Raw genomic sequence first — 23,243 nt, forward strand, 5'->3', positions numbered from 1 at the left:
TCATTCCATAGGTAGGCCTTTCATTTTCCTGTGCAGATGCTTTTTAGTTTGATGTAGACACACATTTATTTTTGCAATTGTTGCTTATGTTTTTGGTGTCATAACTGTTGCCCAGACTAATGTCAAGGAGATTTTCCCCTATGTTTTCTTCTAGGAGTTGTATGGTTTTAAGGACTTATGTTTAAGTCATTAATCCATTTTGAGTTAATTGTGAGTGATGTAAGATAGGGGTTCAATCTCATTCTTATGCATGAGGATATATAGTTTTTCCAACACTGCTTACTAAAGAGATTATCCTTTCTCTTTTGAGTATCCTTGACTCCTTTGTCAAATACAAGTTGATTGTATATGTGAGGGTTTATTCTGGGCTCTCAGTTCTGTTCCATTGGTCTATGTGTCTGATTTAATGTGAGTATCACACAGCTTTGATCACTGTAAGTTTGTAGAATAGGTTGAAATCAGGACATCTGATGCCTCCATCAGAATTGTACAGAAACCAGGGCACCTGGGTGGCTCAGTCGGCTCAGTGTCTGACTTCAGCTCAGGTCATGATCTCACAGTTCATGAGTCTGAGCTCTGTGTTGGGCTCTGTGCTGACAGCTCAGAACCTGGAGCCTGCTTTGGATTCTGTGTCTTCCTCTCTCTCTGTCCCTCCCCCACCTGTGCTCTGTCTCTCTCTCTCTCAAAAATAAATAAAACATTAAAAAAAAAAAGAAGTGTACAGAAACCATTTCAGGCTTCCAGAGGAGCCCAATCAGGTTACAGACACAGGCTTATTAGAGCCCATAACTTGGGCAACAGTTGGGGAAGCATGCAGTCAAACACATTACAAGAGAAAAATGGGAGCCTTGTGTTTTCGCATCCTCCCTCTTTGGTGAGCCCAGGGGTATAACCACAAGAAATACTCATGTACCTGTGTAAAAACTGCCCATTGGTTTTCTGTGGTATCTGGGGACTTGTAATGCCAAGCCACATTGCTCTCAGAGCTAGATGATTTGGGAGCCAGTCCCTAAGTTTTACCATAAAAGTTGGTGCCCTATGTGTGTGGTCCTAACCCTTCACTCCTCAGGGATAAACTGAGTCTGGGATTCTCTCCTGGTTGTAAGGTGCTGTCCCAGGGGGTGGGGTCGATGGTGTGAGCATACCTCAGCTTTTCTTACCTGTTTCTATGTAGGTCCTTTCTCAGTCCCCTAATATGTACAAGCCACCCAGCCAGTTTCTGAGTTTCTCTCAAAGGAAATTAATCTGTGTGTACCAGTATGGTCAGTGTAGGAACCTCGTATTCTGCCATATTGCTGATGTTGGTGAGAATTCATTAAGTTTAAACTTCTAATAAGGTCAATATAAGGTCAAATTTATTTAATTCATAGAATTGGGCAATGTTAAGGAGTGACAAAGACACATTAGGGTCCTATAAAAATGACAGTTTTGTGGGACAAGAATGATCAAATACTGGAAATCAAATACTGGCTGCATGAGGGGTGCCTGGGTGGCTCAGTCGGTTGAGCGTCCAAGTCTTGGTTTCAGCTCAGGTCATGATCTCACAGTTTATAGTTTAGAGCCCCTGTCAAGTCCTCTTCTGTCCCTCCCCTGGTCACACTCTTGTGTGCTTTCTCTCTCTCTCTCTCTCAAAAGAAATAAATTAAAAAAATACTGGCTGCATCAATAATATAATATCTGTAATATCTGTCTCCACGGTCACATTGCCTCTTCCTTTCTGTGTATCCTTCACTCCTATCTATTTTATAAGGAAACATATCATTTATGGTTAGGACCTACCCATTTAATGCAGTATAAGTACATCTCTTGCAAAGGCCCTTTTCCCAAATAAGTATGTTCATCCTTTCATTATATACAAGTTACTTTACTTTTTTTTTAAATGTTTATTTATTTTTGAGAGAGAGAGAAAGAGAGAGAGAGAGAGAGAATGAGCAGGGGAGGGGCAGAGAGAGAGGAAGACCCAGAATCTGAAGCAGGCTCCAGGCTCTGAGCTGTCAGCACAGAGCCCAACATGGGGTTCGAACCCATGAACTGCGAGATCATGACCTGAGCCGAAGTTGGACACTTAACCAACTGAGCCACCCAGGCGCCCCCATTATATATGAGTTACTAATCACAAATTAAGGGGATTGGGATATTAGCCATATTGGACTGAGGGCCACCATTTAACCTCCACCAGATGTCTTTTGGTTGACTCCATCAAAAGGCCTATTATCATCTGACCCTGGGAAGGACAATTTTCTGTCTCTGGAAATCAGTTACAAGTATGGCATCCATATTTGCTGCCACTATCTTGTGACTTGAAGAGAACCAGTCCTAGGACAAAGCCACCAAATGGAGAAACAGAGCGAGGCCTACTCCCCTGTTCCTGTACATTCCCTATCTCTAAAGTCCTAGTAATGACAAACAACTGTTTATTGTTTGACCATATTAGAGATAGGAATTTTTTCTTATTAGAACCGAAGACTTCCTCACTGATGAAGTACAAATAGCTCATAATTATTTCAGGCTGAGATGATATCATCATACCAATTTTATAGATAATAAAACTGTGTATAGTGAATGCTAAGATTGCCTCAAAAGAATACAGTTTACCAGCGAATGGTCTCTATGATTACTAAATTGGGGTGTAAAAGGTGAACTCCCTTGCCTCACTGTAGGCCTGACTTTGGGTTTCCACTGACATGGTCTATTGTGGGATAGATGGAAGCCAGTGTCTCGATCCGACCACAGCTGCACTTCCATCCTGTCTCTGAGCTATCCATATTCTACAGAATATGCTTTCCTTTTTCTGAGAATCATCCATAAACATTATAACACTTTAACTTCTGCCTCAGATTCTGCTTCTATGGAACTGAGAAAAAAATTGAGGAATTGCAATAATTGGTCAAACATAACAAAGCTAAATAAACGTAAAAGTCAGGTTTCAATCCCAAGTCAAAATGTACTTGGCTGTTATGTTATCTAGTCATGTTAGAGGCATTTGATGAAAGAAGACTCTAGCATCCGAGTCCTCATATGACTCCTCTAACTTTGATTTATTCTAAACACCCAGCCCAAAGTGGATGGCACAATCACAGAAGAGAAGGTATCCTACTGACAAGTTTCTTCAAGACACCCTGCATGTCACTGTTCCTCAGGCTGTAGATAAAGGGGTTCATCATCTGAGGAATGACAATATACATCACTGAAGCCATGTTAGTCTTCCTGGAAGAGTCAGTAACTGCAGAATTAATGTACACTCCAATACTTGTCCCATAGAACAAGAACACAACTGACAGGTGAGACCCACAGGTGGAAAAAGCTTTATACTTCCCGCCCGCTGATGGCATTCTCAAAACAGCGGAGAAAATTTGAGTATAAGAGAAAATGATTCCAGAGAAAGGAACACCCCCAAGTAAGCCAGCCATAAAGTATGCCAGGATATTATTGATGAGGGTGTCAGAACAAGCAAGCTTAACCACCTGACCAAGCTCACAGAAGAATTGTGGGATGTCCAAGTCCTTGCAGAAGGAAAACCGTAGCACCATCAGACTATGGAGCAGGGCATTGGCACTACTAATGAACAGTGAGAGCACCATCAGCACACCACAGAGTCGGAGGTTCATGATAACGGTGTACCTCAGGGGATGGCAGATGGCTACATAGCGGTCATAGGCCATTGCTGCAAGAAGAAAATTTTCCAAACCAACAAAAACCAAGACAAAGCAGATCTGTGTGAGGCAGCCTGCATAAGTGATGCTCTGATTCTGTGCCTGGATGTTCACCAGCATCTTTGGGATCGTGGCTGTACTTAAACAGATGTCAGTAAAGGACAGGTTGGAGAGGAAGAAGTACATGGGGGTGTGGAGGTGGGAGTCTGAGCTGACGGCCAGGATGATGAGCAGGTTTCCCAGGATGGTGACCAGGTACATGGACAGGAACAGACTAAAGACTAGGGGCTGCAGTTCTGGATCCTCCGTCAATCCCAAGAGAAGGAATTCGGAAACTCCTGTTTTGTTTCTGGGTTCCATGTTGTTAATGAATCTGATGGAAAAGATGGAGTGAAAATAAAATAAGATGAATGGTCCCCGACTGAGTGGCAGCAGCATCAATGGGGACCTTGTTAGAAATACAAATGCTGGTATCACTCCAGACATGCTAGTGATAAACTCTGAGGTGAGGACCAGCGACTGATGTTTTGGCAAGCTCTCTGGATGAATTTGACATATGCCAAAGTTTGAGAGCCAGTGCCTTCTAAAAAATGAAAATGAAAAAAAAAAAAACCTATTTAGAATCAATGTGAACATTTCAATCTTTCCCTCTGCTAAGTTGTCCCTCTATCATCTTCTTCCCTCTTTTCCCGCTATTGGCCCTTATATCACCAGCTCTGTTTCACACACTGTGCTAAGTGCTGAGTCTAAAATGAACAAGAATGGTGCTTCCTTCAGAAGTATTTCTTGCCTTTGAACAAATAGATGAGAATAAAGTTATCCAATCTCTCCTGCAGAGTATGCTTCCCAAACTTTGACATGCTCAGAATCATCTGAAGGTTTGTCAAATTACTGATGACTTAAATCATATTATTGCTCCATTCTCCCCTGGGGACACTCAGGTGAGACGAGATTATATCATGGATGTGAAGTACACAGTGTGTGGAAAAGACTAGATCTGAGTTCAGGTTGTCTGACTGCTGATTTGACGGTCTTTTTTTTTTTTTTAATTTATTTAAACTCCAGTTAGTTAAATACAGTGCAGTTTTTAAAAATTTAAATCCAAGTTAGTTAACATACAGTATAATAATGGTTTCAGAAGTAGAATTCAGTGATTAATCACTTACATATAACACCCTGTGCTCATCCCAACAAGTGCCCTCCTTAATGCCCATCATCCATTTAGCTCAATCTCCCCACCCATCTCTCCTCCAGCACCCTCAATTTGTTCTTTATATTTAAGAGTTTCTTATGGTTTGCCTCCCTCTCTGTTTATGTCTTATTTTTCATTCCCTTCCCCTCTATCTGTTGTGTTTCTCAAATTCCACATATGAGTGAAATCATGATATTTTTCTTTCTCTGACTGACTTATTTCACTTAGCATAATACACTCTAGTTCCATCCATGTTGTTGCAAATGGAAAGATTTCATTTTTTTGATTGCCAAGTAATATTCCATTGTGTGTGTGTGTGTGTGTGTGTGTGTGTGTGTATCACATCTTCTTTAATTATTCATTATTCATGAACAGTTGGAGTCTTTCTATACTTTGGCTATTGTTGATAGTGCTGCTATAAAAATTGGGGTGCATGTGCCCTTTTGAATCAGCAAATCTTTTATTTGAATCAGCAATATTTTATTGCATTTTAAATACAGTGCACTATTAGTTTCAGGTGCACGATACAGTGATTCAACATCTCCTCATAATACCAGGTGCTCAACACAAGTGCCTTCCTTGATCCCCATAACCTATTTGACCCATCCCCCACCTCCTCCCCTCTGGTAACCATTAGTTTGTTCTCCATAGTTAAGAGTCTGATTCTTGGTTAGCCCATATCTCTCTTTTTTGCCCTATGCTCATTTGTTTTGTTTCTTAACTTCCTCATATGGGATGAGTTGAGTGTCTTGACCAATCATTGTTAATGCCTCTGGATGATACAGCATTAGCATTCTTAAACCATCTCTCATGTTTCATAATTTCCTTTTAAAATTTTAATATTTTCATCCTGAAAAATGCCTCAAATCTTTTCCCTCAGCTACAAGGCATGTCCACCTGTACCCATGAAATAGAGTAGCAGTGTGAAAAAGTACAGTAGGTCATGACATCCATTCAAGTATATCCTCTGCACCTAAGCATAGATTTTAAAATGTTGCTTATAAACCTGAAACTCATAGGACTCCTCCATGGACATGTTAGTCACCTGTGTTAGTGATTCATTCTAAGAGAAACTGGACAACTATGTCAATGATGTTCTCCATCCTAAGGGGACTTTTCCGACCAAGGTGATAGGTAGGGTATCATTTTTTAAAGAACAGCTAAATGAGAGAAAAAATAAAATGCATAGACTCTTAAGGAAATAGAGGGAAATCACAGCAGTTATTGACCCTTGGAAGACAAAGACTTTCAAGAGAGTACAGATTTATAAGATACTCGTAAGATAATCAAGTGCCCTAACAGAAATGTTTCTGTAAAGCAGTCGTTCTCCTTTGCCTGGGGGAGACAGAAGTGGTCATGACAGCCTTTATCATTTGGTGTGTTACTTAGACTCAAGCATTCTGAATTTAATCCAAACCACCACTTGCTTTGTGAATAGGGAAAATTGTTCAGTGGTATGAGATGCCTTGGTGTCCCTGATGTAGAGTGGAAATTGTCAAAGTCTTATGGGGATGCTGCAGTGATGAGCAATGCATAGAAGACAAGCAGCCAGTACAGCACTGAGTATATGGGACCCTCCTAATAACATTTCCTATTGTGTGTGTGGTGTTTGGTCCATGAACAACGGCACCTGGAATATTTCGGTTCTCAGAAGGAAGCAGTGGGGTGGGCAACAGAGGAAAGACAATAAAAAAAGAGTACATCCCTAGCATGATAACTGCAAATTTCAGGGAAGCATTTATGAGCTGAACCTCTAGCTGGGAACCTTCATTGTGTGGAAAAGGTATGAAATGAACACGAATGATATCAATATTCATTTGGCATGGACAGATGATGAAATATATAGTAATTAACATGAATTAAATAGTAAAATGAATCATATTTATAAGTTGAGAAAAAATAAAAACCTATATATTATGCTAAGTGAAATTAGAGAAAGACAAAAATCATATGACTTCACTCATATGAGGACTTTAAGAGACAAAATAGATGAACATAAGGGAAGGGAAACAAAAATAATATAAAAGCAGGGAGGGGGACAAAACAGAAGAGAGTCATAAATATGGAGAACAAACTGAGGGTTACTGGAGGAGTTGTGGGAGGGGGGATGGGCTAAATGGGTAAGGGGCATTAAGGAATCTGCTCCTGAAATCATTGTTGCACTATATGCTAACTAATTTGGATGTAAATTTAAAAAATAATAATAAAATTAAAGCAAAAAATGTAAAAAAAAAAACCTATAAAAATTTATATGACAGAAAGTCTATAGCATGAGAAAACATGAAATATATATTGAAATCTCTCAGGTAGTAATCCATAATCAAAATAAACCCAAGCAAAAAATAGCAGAGATAACAACAAAGGTCCAGGTTTCCCACTGGTTGACATCATTAAATTTAGACACTTTACTGTCCTCATTCTAGGTGTTTTTATTGTAACATAATATAGATATAGGTGAAACCCCGCATCATAAATCTGCACCATCAAATCTTGATTCTTTTCCTTCCCCAGGGGAACCACTACACTCACTTTATATACATTATTCCCCTGTGATTTTTACTATGATTGGTATTATCATTTTATGAAAATTACATTCTCTTGCATTTTAAAAGCTTCATATAAATGGAACCATACAGCCCATACCATGTAAAATGAGCATTCTTATGGAATTTATTTTCTGATTATGTTGGTATATTTATTACTATTTATTTCTCCATTCCCTATCAGATAGATATGATGTTAATGCCTTTTATCCTATACCTGTTTATGAAAACATGTGCAATATAAAGCCATGAATGGGGGGATGACATCATATTTAAGATTGTATTGTCTCTGAGAAGGGGAACAAAGAAGAACTGGGTAGGGATGCCTGGGTGGCTCAGTCGGTTGAGCGTCTGTCAACCTAGGTCATGATCTTGTGGTTCCCAAGTTCGAGACCCACATCAGGCTCTGTGCTGACAGCTCAGAGCCTGGAGCCTGTTTTGGTTCTGTGTCTCCCTTTCTCTCTGCCCCTCCCCCACTCACACTAGGTCTCTCTCTCTCAAAAATAAACATTAAAAAAAAATGAAAAGGAGGTGTATAGAAAGAGGTGCTTTCTTTTTGCATGTGTGTGTGTGTGTGTGTGTGTGTGTGTGTGTGTGTGTGTGTGTATAACTTTATAAAAATGACCTGAAGCCAATACAGCAGAAAGTCAACATTTAAATGTTTACTAATTCTGGAATGAGTTGAAGGGTGATCATATGTTTTTTTATTGTATATCTCTGCTATAGTTATATAAAATGATTGGTAATTTTACAGAGAAATATGTGTACTAGGAAGGTAGCCAGCTATATCTTTGTATCTTGTCTCTCTTTGTGTCCTCAAGGAAGCTACAGGGATAATACACCCTTCTATGCAATGGTATATCAAGAACCAAGAAGGCAAATAAAAGGAAAAGCTGACCAAACCCGTTCCCTACAGCCACCACAAGAATTCAAGTAAATGTCAGAGAGTTTATAATAGTCATCTTGTGTTAAAAAGAGCAGATTTCTAAACCATCAAAATCCTAGAGAAGAACATAGGCAGCAACTTCTTTGACCTTGGTGGCAACTTCGTACTAGACTCGTCTCTGCAGGCAAGGGAAACAAAAGCAAAAATGAACTATTGGGACTTTATCAAGATAAAAGGCTTCTTGCACAGCAAAGGAAACAATCAACAAAACTAAAAGGTAGCCAATGGAATGGAAGAAGGTATTTGCAAATGACACATCTGATAAAATGTTAGTATCCAAAATCTATAAAAGAACTTACCAACCTTAAACTCAAAAAACAAATAATCCAGTGAAGAAATGGGCAGAAGACATGAACAGACATTTTCCCAAAGAAGACATCCAGATGGCTAACAGAAACATGAAAAGATGCTCATCAGGTAAATACAAATCAAAACCACAATGAGATACCACCTCATGCATGTCAGAATGGCTAAAATCAACAACACAGGAAACAAGTGTTGGTGGGGATGTAGAGAAAGAGGAACTTCTTACATTGCTGGTGGGAATGCAAACTGGTACAGCCATTGTGGAAAACAGTATAGAGGTTCCTCAGAAAGTTAAAAACAGACCTACCCTATAACACACTAATTGCACTACTAGGTATTTACCCAAAAGATACAAAAATATTCATTTGAAGGGGCACATGCTGAGAACAGAGGGTTGCTGGAGGGGAGGTGGGGGGCGGGAAATGGGATAAATAGGTGATGGATATTAAGGAGGGCATTTGCTGTGATGAACACTGTGTGTTATGTGTAAGTGATGAATCACTAAATTCTACTCCCAAAACCAATATTACAGTATATGTTAACAAGAAATCTAATAAAAATTAAAAAAAAAAAGAAATTGAAAAAAAAAGAAACCACAAAAGGACAACAAAAGTTACTTGTAAGCTTATACCTACAGGTGACTTTTCTTTACATTAATATTACACATGCTGCTTTGTTTGTTTTTTTTTTAATTTTTTTTTAACAATGACTTATTATTGAGAGACAGACACAGAGCATGAGCAAGGAAGGGGTAGAGAGAAGGGGAGACACAGAATCCGAAGCAGGCTCCAGGCTCTGAGTTGTCAGCACAGAGCCTGACGCGGGGCTCAAGCTCACAAATTGCGAGATCATGACCTGAGCTGAAGTAGGACGCTTAACCGACTGAGCTACCCAGGCACCCCTACCCATGCTGCTTTGTAATTTACTTTATCCACTTGAAAGTATATCATGATTTGCTTCACATGTCAAATGTCCTTTTACATTAAAAAAAGGGGGGGAGATTTCCACTCAGGAGGGAAACAGGTTCAGTTATTTTTTATTGTTCTGTCATTTTTTAAGAGAGTTTCGGAGACCAGCAGATTGAGAATTGGGTGAGTGATTGGTACAAAGATAGATGGGAACTAGTCAACGGGAAGTCAAGTTGGAGTGCCATTGGACACTCGGTTCCCATCATTCCATGCATGCACACCCCTCATTGCTTCTTCTGGATGAATCTAGTAAAATACCTGTCCTCCTTACAGAAGCATTAACTAAGGGACTTTCATTTACCTGGTTGGCATCAATGTGGAATGATGTATGACATGTCACTGAGATACAAAGATTGAAGATCTGTCTTCTGGAAAGGCAGAGAGACCAAGTAAGGCAATGGGCTTGTGGTCAAGAAAGATCATTCCTGGATGGAACCTCAGGTGTGCTTCTTCCTGACTAGGCAAGGGCTGTTGAAAGAAGCTGTCACAGGCTGGCACTTTACAGTGTTGTATCTCTGGGGATCAATATCCAAAGCTCCTCATTAGACAATACTTTAATGTCATTCTGATCCCTGGGCTGTGAAAATCCTTAAAGACCAAGACCATAGAATAGAGGAATGCATGATGGCTAATCCTTGACCCTATTAGGCCAGGTATATGCCCTCTATTTTCTCTACCTGCTCATGCTCACCCTCATTTGAAATACCTTGTGCACATATACACAGAATCCTTTTCTAATGAATTCTAGGTTTTTTTTTTTACAGTTACAAAGAGAGGCATCACTATGTGATTAATGATGTATTGAAACCTGATTCCAATTTTAAGTGTGCAAATATTGTTTATGTACTGGGTATAAATACCATATTTGTGATTATAGTTAAGATATTGTAAAATTCAAACTCCTAGGCATATTTCACCTCTAGAGTCACTGAATGTTTCCTGTACCTTTTTTCCTTTTCTCCATATTTTACATGGCAGCTTCTCATCTATCCTTTGTGATCCTTGTAGCTGCGATCAATGTAGATAGGCTTCATCCTCTCCTTTTAAACTTTCATAATCACTGGTTCCAATTCCACAAATGGGTTCAATGTATATTATTCTTCACACTGGGAGATTTTGGATTGAATTATGGTTCTTCATTTTTTTTAAGTTTGTTTATTTTTGAGAGACAGAGCATGAGCAGGGGAGGGGCAGAGAGAGAGAGGGAGACACAGAATTCGAAGCAGGCTCCAGGCTCTGAGCTGTCAGCACAGATCCCAATCTGGGGGTCGAACCCACAAACTGTGAGATCATGACCTGAGCCAAAATTGGATGCTTAACGGACTGAGCCACCCAGGGGCGTCTGGTTCTTCATTTTTAATTGTGTTGTGGTAAAGTACAACATCACTGAAAGGCGGTAATGTACAATTTGTCCATTACCCAGAGATTTCATCTGTGATTTAATAGGTATAGATGATATTCCATGTTAATACTCAAAAATAGTTTTCTTTAAGGACTTCAGTATTTTCATGTATTCACCAATTTATTTCACATTTTAACACCCTCTAAAGGAATTTTCTTTAATTTTAAAATATAATTTTCGAAAATAAAGTTATGACAAGATGGCCTTGTAATATCACTCTTCCCCATATTAACACTAATGAGCTTGAAACACATGAATAATAGGGAAATACAAAGACTTAGCTGAGGTAAAAAAATGATAAAGTTTCCCACGTACCACAAATAAACAAACAAAAAAACCATAATTGGTAGGTGGGCTGGAGCCAAGCAGTTTTGCTGATTTATGTAAACAGGTGAGTGGATACTAACTCTTCTGGGTAATGAGGATTAAAGAATGAAACTGGGTCCCAATCTTACACCACTCACAAAAGTCAATTCAGAATGGATCAAAAACTTACACGGAAGATCTGAAACTGTAAAGCTCTTAGGAGAAAATGTGGAGGATAATCTCACTGATGTTGGTCTTGATGATGATTTTTTGGACTTGACACCAAAAGCAAAGGCAACAAACCAAAAACAAACATGTCAGACTATATCAGACTTAAAAGACTCTACACAGGAAAGGAAACAATCAACAAAATGAAAAGGCAACTTGTGGAATCCAAGAAAATCTGCAAAGCTCGTATCCAATAAGGGGTTGGTATCCCCACTATATAAGGAACTCATACAACTGAATGGCAAAAATACAGATAATCTGATTTAAAATAGGCAAAGGACCCAAATAGACAGCTTTTTAATTAATTAGTTAATTTTAATGTTTATTTACTTTTGAAAGAGAGCGAGAGAGCACAAATGGGGGAGGGACAGAGAGAGAGACAGGGAGATACAGAATCCAAAGCAGGCTCCAGGCTCTGAGCTGTCAGCACAGAGCCTGACACGGGGCTCGAACTCACAAACCATGAGATCATGACCTGAGCTGAAGTCGGATGCTTAACCAACTCAGCCACCCAGGCGCCCCTATTTTTTATTTAAATTCCAGTTCGTTAGCATACAGTGTAATATTAGTTTCAGGTGTATAATTTAGTGATTCAACACTTACAGCTTTTTTTAAAAAAAGACATAGAAATTGCGAAAATGTACATAAAAAGGTTCCCAACATCACTAAACATAGGGAAATGCAAATACAAACCTCAATGAGATATCACTTTATACCTGTTAAGATGGTTATGACTAAAAAAGACTAGACAATAAATACCAGCAGTACATGGAGAAAAGGCAACCATTTTACACTATTTATGGGAATATAAACTGGTACAGCTGCTATGGAAAACAGTATAGCAGGTCTTCAAAAAAATTAAAAATAGTCATAAAGAAGACCCAAATAAATAGAAAGAACACTCTATTTTCAGATAGATATATACAATAGCATAGAAATGTCAATGTGTAGGGCACCAGGATGGCTCCGTGGATTAAGTGGCTGGCTCTTGGTTTTGGCTCAGGTCATGATCTTATGGTTCATGAGTTTGAGCCCTGCTTTGGACTCTGCACTCATAATGCAGAGCCTGCTTGGGATTTTCTCTCTCCCTCTCTCTCTACCCCTCCCTTGTTCGCTCTGTCTCTCTCAAAATAAATAAATGTAAAAGAAATGTCAATTTGCCTTAAATACCTTTATAGATTAAATGGAAATTCTGAGATGTTACTGTATTTGAGGGACTGATTTTTTTCTAATTATACTTTATACTTTTATTTTTTATTTTTTTTCAATATATGAAATTTATTGTCAAATTGGTTTCCATACAACACTGAGTGCTCATCCCAAAAGGTGCCCTCCTCAATACCCATCACCCACCCTTCCCTCCCTCCCACCCCCCATCAACCCTCAGTTTGTTCTCAGTTTTTAAGAGTCTCTTATGCTTTGGCTCTCTCCCACTCTAACCTCTTTTTTTTTTCTTCCCCTCCCCCATGGGTTTCTGTTAAGTTTCTCAGGATCTACATAAGAGTGAAACCATATGGTATCTGTCTTTCTCTGTATGGCTTATTTCACTTAGCATCACACTCTCCATTTCCATCCACGTTGCTACAAAGGGCCATATTTCGTTCTTTCTCATTGCCATGTAGTACTCCATTGTGTATATAAACCACAATTTCTTTATCCATTCATCAGTTGATGGACATTTAGGCTCTTTCCACAATTTGGCTATTGTTGAGAGTGCTGCTATAAACATTGGGGTACAAGTGTCTCTATGTATCAGCACTCCTGTATCCCTTGGGTAAATTCCTAGCAGTGCTATTGCTGGGTCATAGGGTAGGTCTATTTTTAATTTTCTGAGGAACCTCCACACTGTTTTCCAGAGTGGCTGCACCAGTTTGCATTGAGGGACTGATTTTAAAATTTATATGAAAGAGCAGTGGAGAAAGAATATTTGACTTGATGAGAGAGAAGAACAGAGTAATTGCTTTCACGTCTATCAAGATTAATTATGGAGATACAGTAACTAAAATGGTGTGGTTCTGGCACAGACTGAAAAGCAGAACCAATGAAACCTGCACACATGTGAAGATTTATTGAGGACAGAAGCATTGGACAATTTACTTATGACAATGTGCTTTTGCAGGGGAAGGATGGTGTCATTCAACAAAAGCCTTTAGCTTGTAGGACTCAGAATATTTAAACAAATTGGTTAGCAGGAAGCTGGCACCATTGGAGTTCTTGTTATATAAGATTATCAGGATAATTGGTAAAGGAAAGGAGACCTTAATTTGCCAAATTCCTTCTCTTTCCTAAATTCACATAGGCTGATTATCTCACACTGAGAGACTAAGAAATCTATGCTTTTCTCTCTACCTCCTTTTAAAATTATATGTTTAAGGTGCACATAATGATTTGATATACAATGGAATGTAATGGAATTATTACCATCTGCTTTGATGGTTCCGAAAAAAAAAAATCAAGCTCAGAGTGTCCACATAAATTTTCAAAGATACCAAAGTTAAAGAAAACAAAAGTTGTTTTTCAAACTAACTTGAGCTACTCTTATGGTATTTAACCACTGAAACTTAAGAACTTAATGAAGGAAGGGTCAGACAATCTGACTCTCCCAATATTCCTGCACTTTGGCTCACCCTAGAAGCCCAAGACCAAGACAGGTGGTAACACAATAATAAAAAAGGAGATGTTTCTCAGATCAGTTTCCTCAAGGCTCCCTTCATGTCCTTGTTGCTCAGGCTATAGATAAAAGGGTTCAACATTTGAGGGACCACGGTATACATCACGGAGGCTACTGCAGTATCCTTGGAAGAATGAGTAACTGCAGAACTAATGTACACCCCAAAAGCTGTCCCATAGAACAAGGAAACCACGGAGAGATGAGACCCACAGGTGGAAAAGGCTTTATGTTTCCCCCCAGCTGATGGCATTCTCAGAATGGAAGAGACAATTTGAGTATAAGAGAAAATAATCCCAAGGAAAGGAATACCACCCAAAATGCTAGTCACTAAATACACCAGGATGTTATTGATGAGGGTATCAGAACAGGCGAGCTTGATGACCTGAGCAAGTTCACAGAAGAAATGAGCAATTTCCAGGTCTGCACAGGAGAGTCGCAGCACCATCAGACTGTGGAGTAGGGTGTCTGCAATGCTGATGCTCAGGGAGAGTAGAATCAGCAGGCCACAGAGGTGGGGTTTCATGATGACTGTGTACCTCAGTGGATGGCAGATGGCCACATACCGGTCATAAGCCATTGCTGCAAGGAGAAAGTTTTCCAAGCCTGCAAAAAACAGGACGAAGCAGACCTGGGTGAGGCAGCCTGTGTAACTGATAGATTTGCTCTGTCTTTGGATGTTCACAAGCATCTTGGGGATGGTGGTGGTGCTGAAACAGATGTCAGTGAAGGCCAGGTGGGAGAGGAAGAAGTACATGGGTGTATGGAGATGGGAGTCAGAGCTGATAGTCAGGATGATGAGTAGGTTCCCAAGCACAGTGGTCAGATACATGGCCAGGAATAGCCCAAAGAGAAGAGGCTGCCATTCTGGATTTTCTGAGAGACCCAGGAGGAGGAATTCTGTTACACTTGTTTGGTTTTCTGGTTCCATGTTCTTGATAAGTCTGATGGGAAAAATACAGGTGAGACAACACATAACAGAGAGGACACATAACAAGGATGCTTTATTTTAAAGTTTGTTTATTTAGAGAGAACGAGTGGGGAAGGAGCAAAGAGACAGGAGGACAGAGGATCTGAAGCAGGCTCTGTGCTGACAGCAGAGAGCCTGCTGTGGGGCTTGAACTCACAAAATGTGAGATCATGACCTCAGCTGAAGTCAGATGGTCAACTGACTGAACCACCCAGGCACCCCAGTGATGCCTTATTTTAGAAAATCCTGACATGAATCGAATTGAACTCAGGCTTCCAGACTTTGGAGCTGAACTCATAACACCATATGATGCAATCTCTGACTAGTGCAGATTTAGGTGTCCTAAAGCATTGATCAGACTTCATCGCTTGCCTTTTGGAAGTTTCCACTGGCATAAGACTGCAAGTGCTTTCCTGGTGCTTTAAGCTGTTATGGTTATTATTTTAATAGGATTCACTTTTCTCCTAACATTAGAGTATTTAAACACTCGCAGGGTGCCTGGGTGGCTCATTCAGTTAAGTGTCTGACTCTTTTTTTTTTAAGTTTATTTATTTTGAGAGAGCAAGAGAGAGCGAGAGCAGCGGAGGGACAGAGAGAGAGAGGAGAGAAAGAGAATCCCAAGCAGGCTCCTTGCTGTCAGTGCAGAGCCCAACGCGGGGCTCAAATTCACAAACTGTGAGATCGTGACCTGAGCTGAAATCAAGACTCAGACGTCTGACCAACTGAGCTGCCCAGGCGCTCCAAATATCCAACTCTTGATCTCAGCTCAGGTCATGATCTCATGGTTTTCAGGATGGAGCTCCAAGTCAGGCTCTGCTCTGACAATGCAGAGCCTGCTTGGGATTCTCTTTCCCTCTCTCTCAGAGCCTCCCCTGCATTGCCTGTGTGCTTTCTGTCTCTCCAAACAAACAAACAAACAAACAAACGTTAAAAATGTTTAAGAAAAAAACCCATTCTTATAAGGTGATACATAACACATCTCTGTTTTTTTCCCCCAAACTGAGGAATTGGATGAAGGAGGAAATGCACGGGGGCCTTGAAAGAGAGAGAGAAAAAAAGCAAAAACAACAATTTGTTAGTATGTTCAAAGCAGAATCCTGGGATGAGAAAGGTAAAATCTACGGGCACTAATGTTCAGGATGTTTGACAGGAGTGTTGCTGCAGTAGTGAGAAGAGGAAGCAGATTGTCAAGTTAGCCCTAAGAGGGAAAAAGGAAATCAAGAAAGGTATATCTGGATACCTCAAACCCCTTGCTGGTGGGACTTAAAAAGTTTAATCAACATAAATGGGAGCTTAGTTTTAGGAATGACTTACCTTCCCCCACCAGGGACAGGGACACACACACACACACACACACACACACACACACACACACAGAGCAACAGCATATGAAATAAATACATGTACACTCCTTAATTGCCAGTCACATTTTTACATGCAAAACAATGGGAAAAGACTATAAACAAGTTCAAATTTTAGAATAACAAGTGTGATTATTATCTTCATTAATAAGAAATTTCTTCTAAATCAACTTTGACTGTTTTCCTTTCCAAGGTACCTTCTTGAGATCAGTGCCTTCTTTCGTTTTCCTCTTTTTATGGTAGTTTATGGACCACCCAGGCACCCCGCATTTCCCTCTTTTTTTTTTGTTTAAATATGAAATTTATTGTCAAATTGGTTTCCATACAACACCCAGTGCGCATCCCAACAGGTGCCCTCCTCAATGCCCATCACCCACCCTCCTCTCCCTCCCACCCCCCATCAACACTCAGTCTGTTCTCAGTTTTAAGAGTCTCTTATGTTTTGGCTCCCTCCCTCTCTAACCTCTTTTTTTTTTCTTCCCCTCCCCCATGGTCTTCTGTTAAGTTTCTCAGGATCCACATAAGAATGAAAACATTCCCTCTTTTATGGTAGTTTATAGAAAAAATTAATCCCTTCCTATTCAGCAGTTTAATTGATTGTCTGTTGCTTTTTGAAAAATGACAACTCTGTCTCTATTGTAAAATAGATAATTTTAAGGAAAGAAATGTTGAAAATCAATGATAGAAATTTAGATCATCCTCTTTCTATGCCTTTTAGGCCCCATAAAGGTCTGGGTCAGGCAGCCTTGGCCAGTCATTTCCAAAGGAATCCTTAGTTTATGTATCAGGAAGAACTCAATGACACTCCTATTTCCTGTATTACAGTGAGTTCCTGAGAATGATGTTATTGGACTACCTCAAACAGACAAGACATAATTGGCTATGTCCTGGGTGCATCAATGGATCTGCTAGATACTCTTATGAACCAAAGTTTTAGAAAAAGTCTAAAAAGTTTTCTTCTGTGAACAGTCCATTAACATACTAATGTTTAGAACTGAATGGTCCTAGGTAATCTCTGTCTCACCAATGAGAAAATATGAGCCCTTAGCATGGAGTCATAAAAACAAGCAACCGAGAGCATCCATCAGTATTTCAATTCGGACACATCTAAGTTTAATTCTGTCTCCAGTACTTGCTTTGTAAAGAAGGGCATTTTGTTTTTTCAACTGTGTGAGAAGACTTGGTCTCATTTGGATAATGTGAGACACTGTAAAACCCTATGGGAATGTTGCAAGAATTAGTAATGAGTAGACCAAATCACCAAGCACAGTGTTTGATATATGAGACACTTTTAATACTTCCTATTGTGATTTGGTTCTGTCACAGACACAAGTGTACCACTTGGCATGATTCATTATAAAAGGGAAGTGATAGGTGGGACAAAGTGTAGGAAGAGAGGAGAAACAAAGGATATCTTTAGCATGACAACCATAAAATTCAGGGAAAAATGGATGTGTTGAATCTCTTTGTGGAGTAATTGCTTACGTAGGGAAACAGGTGAACAATCTGAATGGACATCAATGGCTAATGCTCATTTCTCATAGACATGATAAAATGTATAGCAAATAAAATGAATAAATTAGACCCAGATGTATCAACACAAATAATAAAAACTCCAAAGAGAAAGTAATTTTCCTAACAAGACCTATATCATGATACAATTTAAGTGTTTTAAATAACACTGATCTTAAAACTTTAATTTCTTATTATAAAACATTTCAAGTATACAAAAAGTATAGAGAAAACAAAGTCCTGGGTATCCACCACTAAGGACCACTAAATTAAAATGTACTGCCATATTTTAGTAAATATTTTTAAGAATTAAATTAATACATATTTATTTTCCCATGTCCTCAATAACTTTCTTGCCCAAGGGCATCACCATATTGAACTTAGAATTCATTATTCCCTTGTGGTTTTAATATTTGAATAAAAATACATAAGCTTTTGTTTTGCATTTTAAACCTGACATATTGCGTTTGACTTTTGTTTATTTTTTAGGAAGTTTTTAAAATTTTATTTTAGAGCGAGAGAGCACATGTGCATGAGTGGGAGAGAGAGGCAGAGAGGGAGAGAGAGAGAGAGAGAGAGAGAAAGAACCCCCAAGAAGTCTCCCTGCTCAGCACAGAGACTGATGCAGGGCTCAGTTCCATGACTCTGAAATCACAACCTCAGCCAAAACCAAGAGTCAGATGCTCAACCGACTGAGCCACCCCAGCACCACTACAGTTTGCTTTTAAAAATAATACATTTAAGGTCTTGGTACTTTTTTCTCTGGTTTATTAACTTTAACTATCTTACTTTATTCTAATGTCTTATTACATCAAAATTTAACTTTTTTCCAGCTGAGAAGCATTTTATTGTTGCCTTTTATACACCCCCCCCCCACACACACACACAATGTGTAAACAATTTAAATAACATGTGGAGAACAACCAAATTCAAGACTGTGGTTGCCTCTGGGAATGGAGGGGAACAGAAAGGGTATGCTGTCTTTATTTAAGTTATTTTGTTACCTTTTAAAGTTTTTTTTTTTTGTTTTTATTCCAGTATAGTTAACATACAGTGTTGTATTAGTTTCAGGTGTACAATTTAGTGATTCAACAATTCTACACATTACTCTGTGCTCATCACAATAAATGTACTCTTAATCTTCCTCACCTATTTCACACAGTGCCCCCAACCCCCTGCCACATCCCTCTGATAAACACTAGTTTGTTCCATGTTATTTTGTTATTCAAGAAAAGAACTCTGTGTGAAAAATAGTATGGATGTTCCTCAAAATTTAAAATAGAACTACCGTATGATACAGCAATGGAGCTACTGGGTATTTACCCAAAGAATACAATAACACTAATTCAAAGGAACACACACTCCCTTTGTTTATAGCAGCATTATCTACAATAGCCAAAATATGGAAGCAGCTCAAATATCCATCAATTGATGAATGAAGAAAGAAGAGGTGGTGTATATGCCTACAATGGAATATTTTACTCAGACATAACAAAAGAATGAAGTTTGCCACTTGCAACAACATGGATGGAGCTAGAGGGTATTATGCTAAGTGAAATAAGTCAGTCAGAAAAAGACAAATGCCATATGATTTTATTCATGTGGAATTTAAGAAACAAAACAAATGGGCAAAGGAAAAAAAATAAGAGAAAGAGAGAGAATAAGAAACAGACTCTTAACTATGGTGAACAAACTGATGGTTACAAGAGGGGAGGTGGGGGTGGTGGTGAGTGAAATAGGGGGTGGGGATAAAGGAGTGTTCTTGTGATGAGCACCAGGTGTGGTATGAAATTGTTGAATCACTAAATTGTACACCTGAAACGAATATTACACTGTATGTTAACTAACTGGAATTTAAATAAAAAAAGAACTCTGGTGGCAAAGTAATCAAGTCTTACTAAATCTTGAAGCATGGGTACATGCTTATTTGTTTTATTATTCTATGCTCTTTTGTCTTTTAAATATTTCATAGATTACTAAAAAGAAACAGGTAGGCTGTGGTGTAGTTTTGGGATCTGCCTCATTCTCTACCTCCTCTTTCTCAGAATACTTACAACCGGGAAACAGTGTCAAAACCAAAGATCTCTTCTAGAAAGGAGTATCATGAGCCAGGAGTGGAAAGGAAAGGAGAGGCTGGCCATACATCTCTGTACTATGCCAAAGAAATTTTTAAAAATGTTAGAGAATTCTAGAATTGTATTCAAAATTGAGCAAAAGTAGATTGCTCTTGAGAATGGAAAAAGTACCAGGACTTTAGGATCGGAGTAGGTGATTAGCAAGATGAGAGATGGTCAAGCATTGGTGCAAAGGTGCAATCAAACAGGTGGAGGAGAAGATTGATGGACCATTAGGGAGGCACCTCAGAGGTGGCCCAATTCCCCTCATCTTCTGTGTGTTCTCATCTCAAAATCGCCAAATGGACCTGTAAACAAAGAACTGTCCTTATTGTAAAACATAAAGTAGGGGACTTGAGATTACCTGGGTGTCAACAGTAAGGAATAACGTTCAGTTCTTCCTTGGGTGTGAAGAAGAAAAACGAAAGCCCTGTTCTCATTGAGCACAGAAAGATAGTGAAGCACTGGACTCCCGTGCAGAAATAATGGACCCTGAGACTAGCCCCAGGTGGGTGTGGCTGTTGAGTGGGGTGGTCACAGGCAGACTATTTGCAGTCTCTTTCTCCTTTGGGGGTTCAATAGCCAAAGCTCCTCATTAGCCAAACTCTTTTACTCTCATGTGATCACAGGGCAGCACAAATCCTGGAGGATTGAGGCTCAGAGATGAACTCTGTTTTGTCTGATGCTCTCACTCTGAGTGGTCAAACATATGCTATCTTCTTCCTCCACAGTTCTTGGCTCACATCCATTTCAAGTCACCTACACACCCAAACACATCTTCCTTCTGTTATTAGATTCTAGTCTTTTTTAAAGGTCTGTTTATTTGTTTTTTTCATGTTTATTTATTTACTTTGAAAGGTGGGGGAGGGGCAGAAAGAGAGGGAGAGAGAATCCCAAGCAGGCTCTATGCTGGGGACAGCCTGACACAGGGCTCCGTCTCACAAACCATGAGATCATGACCTGAACTGAAACAAAGATCAGATGCTTAACTGACTGAGCCACCCAGGAACCCCTAAAGGTATATTTAAATTCAACCCTGTTTTAATAACAACCTCAAGGGGCACCTGGGTGGCTCAGTCGGTTAAGCGGCCGACTTCAGCTCAGGTCACGATCCCACACTCCGTGAGTTCGAGCCCCGCGTCGGGCTCTGGGCTGATGGCTCAGAGCCTGGAGCCTGCTTCCGATTCTGTGTCTCCCTCTCTCTCTGCCCCTCCCCCATTCATGCTCTGTCTCTCTCTGTCTCAAAAATTAAAAAAAAAACGTTAAAAAAATTAAAAATAAAAAAAATAAAAAAAATAACAACCTCAAGAAGACTTACACATACTACATTTGAGCTAAAAACATATAATTTCCTTCCATGGATAGATAAATATTACCTGGATTAATACATGTGATAATGTAGGAAATATGCCCTAAAAATGGAAACACTAAGGGCTAATGTTATGTATGGCTCATTGAATGCTGATTTCACCTGTGTATATTATATTTAGCAGTTGCTGATATAGTCTATGTACTCAAGTGTAACAGACATTTGTTCTCTTTATAAAATTTCATTACCAACTTTCCCCAATTCAATATTAATGGCTTAAATACACTATTTTTTTTTCACATCAAGGACCATGGGTTAAAATTATGGTTCTTGGCTATCCATATTGTTGCACTAAATTACAAATTATCAGAGTAGCAGTCAATCTGTGATGCCATATGGCTCTGAGGATGTAATCATAAGATTTGGGGACTGTTTATTTGTTGGGGACAAGAAATTTTATTTTAGCTGTTAGGACACAATTTTTTTTTAAAGTAGGCTTCATGCCCAACACAAAGCCCAAAGTGAGGCTGGAACTCACAACCTAGATCAAGACCTGAGCTGAGATCAAGAGTCGGACATTAACTGACTCAGCCACTCAGGCACCCCATGTTATGAGACAATTATTAAGACATTGACAGAGACAAGTGATCAGAAGCAAGAGCCCAGATATGAATGGGCAACTTTTTTTTATTGAAGAAGTGGGATTACAGTGAATGAATGAACTAATTAAAAGGTATAGGGACATAAAATGAATTTAGCTACCGATGTCACATCATAGTCAAGGTCAAACTCCAGGTGGGTTCATGCCTCAAATGTACAAGCCAAAGCTATAAATCCTTTATTTTGAGGTAAGTATGGGTTATAGAAACAAGACTATTGAGAACAAACCACTCAAGAAAACATTGACAAATTCAACAGTAGTAAAACTAAGCATTTATGTTCATCCAAAACACATTGCAATTTATTTACAAAATAAAGTGCAAAGTTTTTGAAAGAAATTTTCAATGTATGTAACTAAGAACAATTTACCATCTCAATTAAATAAAAACTCCTATGAACTAATAAGAAAAAATAGGTAGCTCAATAGAAATACTATAAATAGATATTTCACAGAAGAGGAAAAATAAATGGCCCATACTAAGTGACAAGATACTCTCTCTCAGAACAAGAGAAATCTAAATTATTGAGATAATGTTTTACAACCACTAGATTGTTAGAGTCGTGTTGGGAAGTGATGTGGATCTCAAGAAACATCATATGAGAATTAAAATTGACTCAACCACTTCGAAAAACTTGTTTGAGCCACCCAAAGGAGAATAGGCCCTTATATCCAATAACTTGGTTCCTAGTATAAAACTTTCCCTCGTTTTTGCCAGGAGATACGTATGAGATTATTCAAACTGTGGTATTCATAATAGTGGAAAACAAGCTACCAAATGTTCCATCCATGTAGGAATGGACTACTATTTTGTGATATCATCCTTCACAATGTCAAATTATATGATATAGAAAGTGAATAAATTAGTGCTATACCCCACAAAAGGTTTGAAACCCAATGGCAAAATGATGCAAAAAATAAGACACAGAATTCAAACTTAAAGACTAAACTTTTAATAAGTTCAAAAAGAGGCAAATTTATTTGTAGAATATAGTTAACAAATGGTATAGGGATATATACAGGGTGATAGAAAGACGCAGTTGAATCCTATGAATATGTCTGTGTGTAGAGGAAACATGACAAAATACAGGCAATTTCATAGAATTC

General features: G+C 39.0%; 2 protein-coding genes across 2 annotated transcripts; both read right to left on the reverse strand.

The window, feature by feature from the left end:
* Positions 1-3,074: 3,074 nt before the first annotated feature.
* On the reverse strand, positions 3,075-9,041 carry LOC106979022 (olfactory receptor 7G2-like). The gene is made up of 2 exons (XM_015076782.2): positions 9,006-9,041; positions 3,075-4,043 (listed from the first exon to the last, which is right to left on the reverse strand). The coding sequence occupies exon 2, from the start codon at positions 4,011-4,013 to the stop codon at positions 3,075-3,077; it is 939 nt and encodes a 312-aa protein (XP_014932268.1). The 5' UTR covers positions 4,014-4,043; positions 9,006-9,041.
* Positions 9,042-14,187: 5,146 nt separating this feature from the next.
* Positions 14,188-15,188, reverse strand: LOC106979019 (olfactory receptor 7G2-like). Its single transcript, XM_015076779.2, has one exon. It carries the CDS (start codon positions 15,186-15,188, stop codon positions 14,229-14,231), a length of 960 nt encoding a protein of 319 aa, XP_014932265.2. The 3' UTR covers positions 14,188-14,228.
* Positions 15,189-23,243: the final 8,055 nt, after the last annotated feature.

Source organism: Acinonyx jubatus, chromosome A2 (genome assembly GCF_027475565.1).
Source record: "Acinonyx jubatus isolate Ajub_Pintada_27869175 chromosome A2, VMU_Ajub_asm_v1.0, whole genome shotgun sequence".
Classification (NCBI taxonomy): Eukaryota; Metazoa; Chordata; class Mammalia; order Carnivora; family Felidae; genus Acinonyx; species Acinonyx jubatus.

Bases quoted from the DNA above. Each gene is read 5' to 3' on its own strand.
- LOC106979019 (XM_015076779.2), bottom strand. From the start codon at position 15,188: ATGTGTTGTCTCACCTGTATTTTTCCCATCAGACTTATCAAGAACATG.
- LOC106979022 (XM_015076782.2), bottom strand. From the start codon at position 4,013: ATGGAACCCAGAAACAAAACAGGAGTTTCCGAATTCCTTCTCTTGGGA.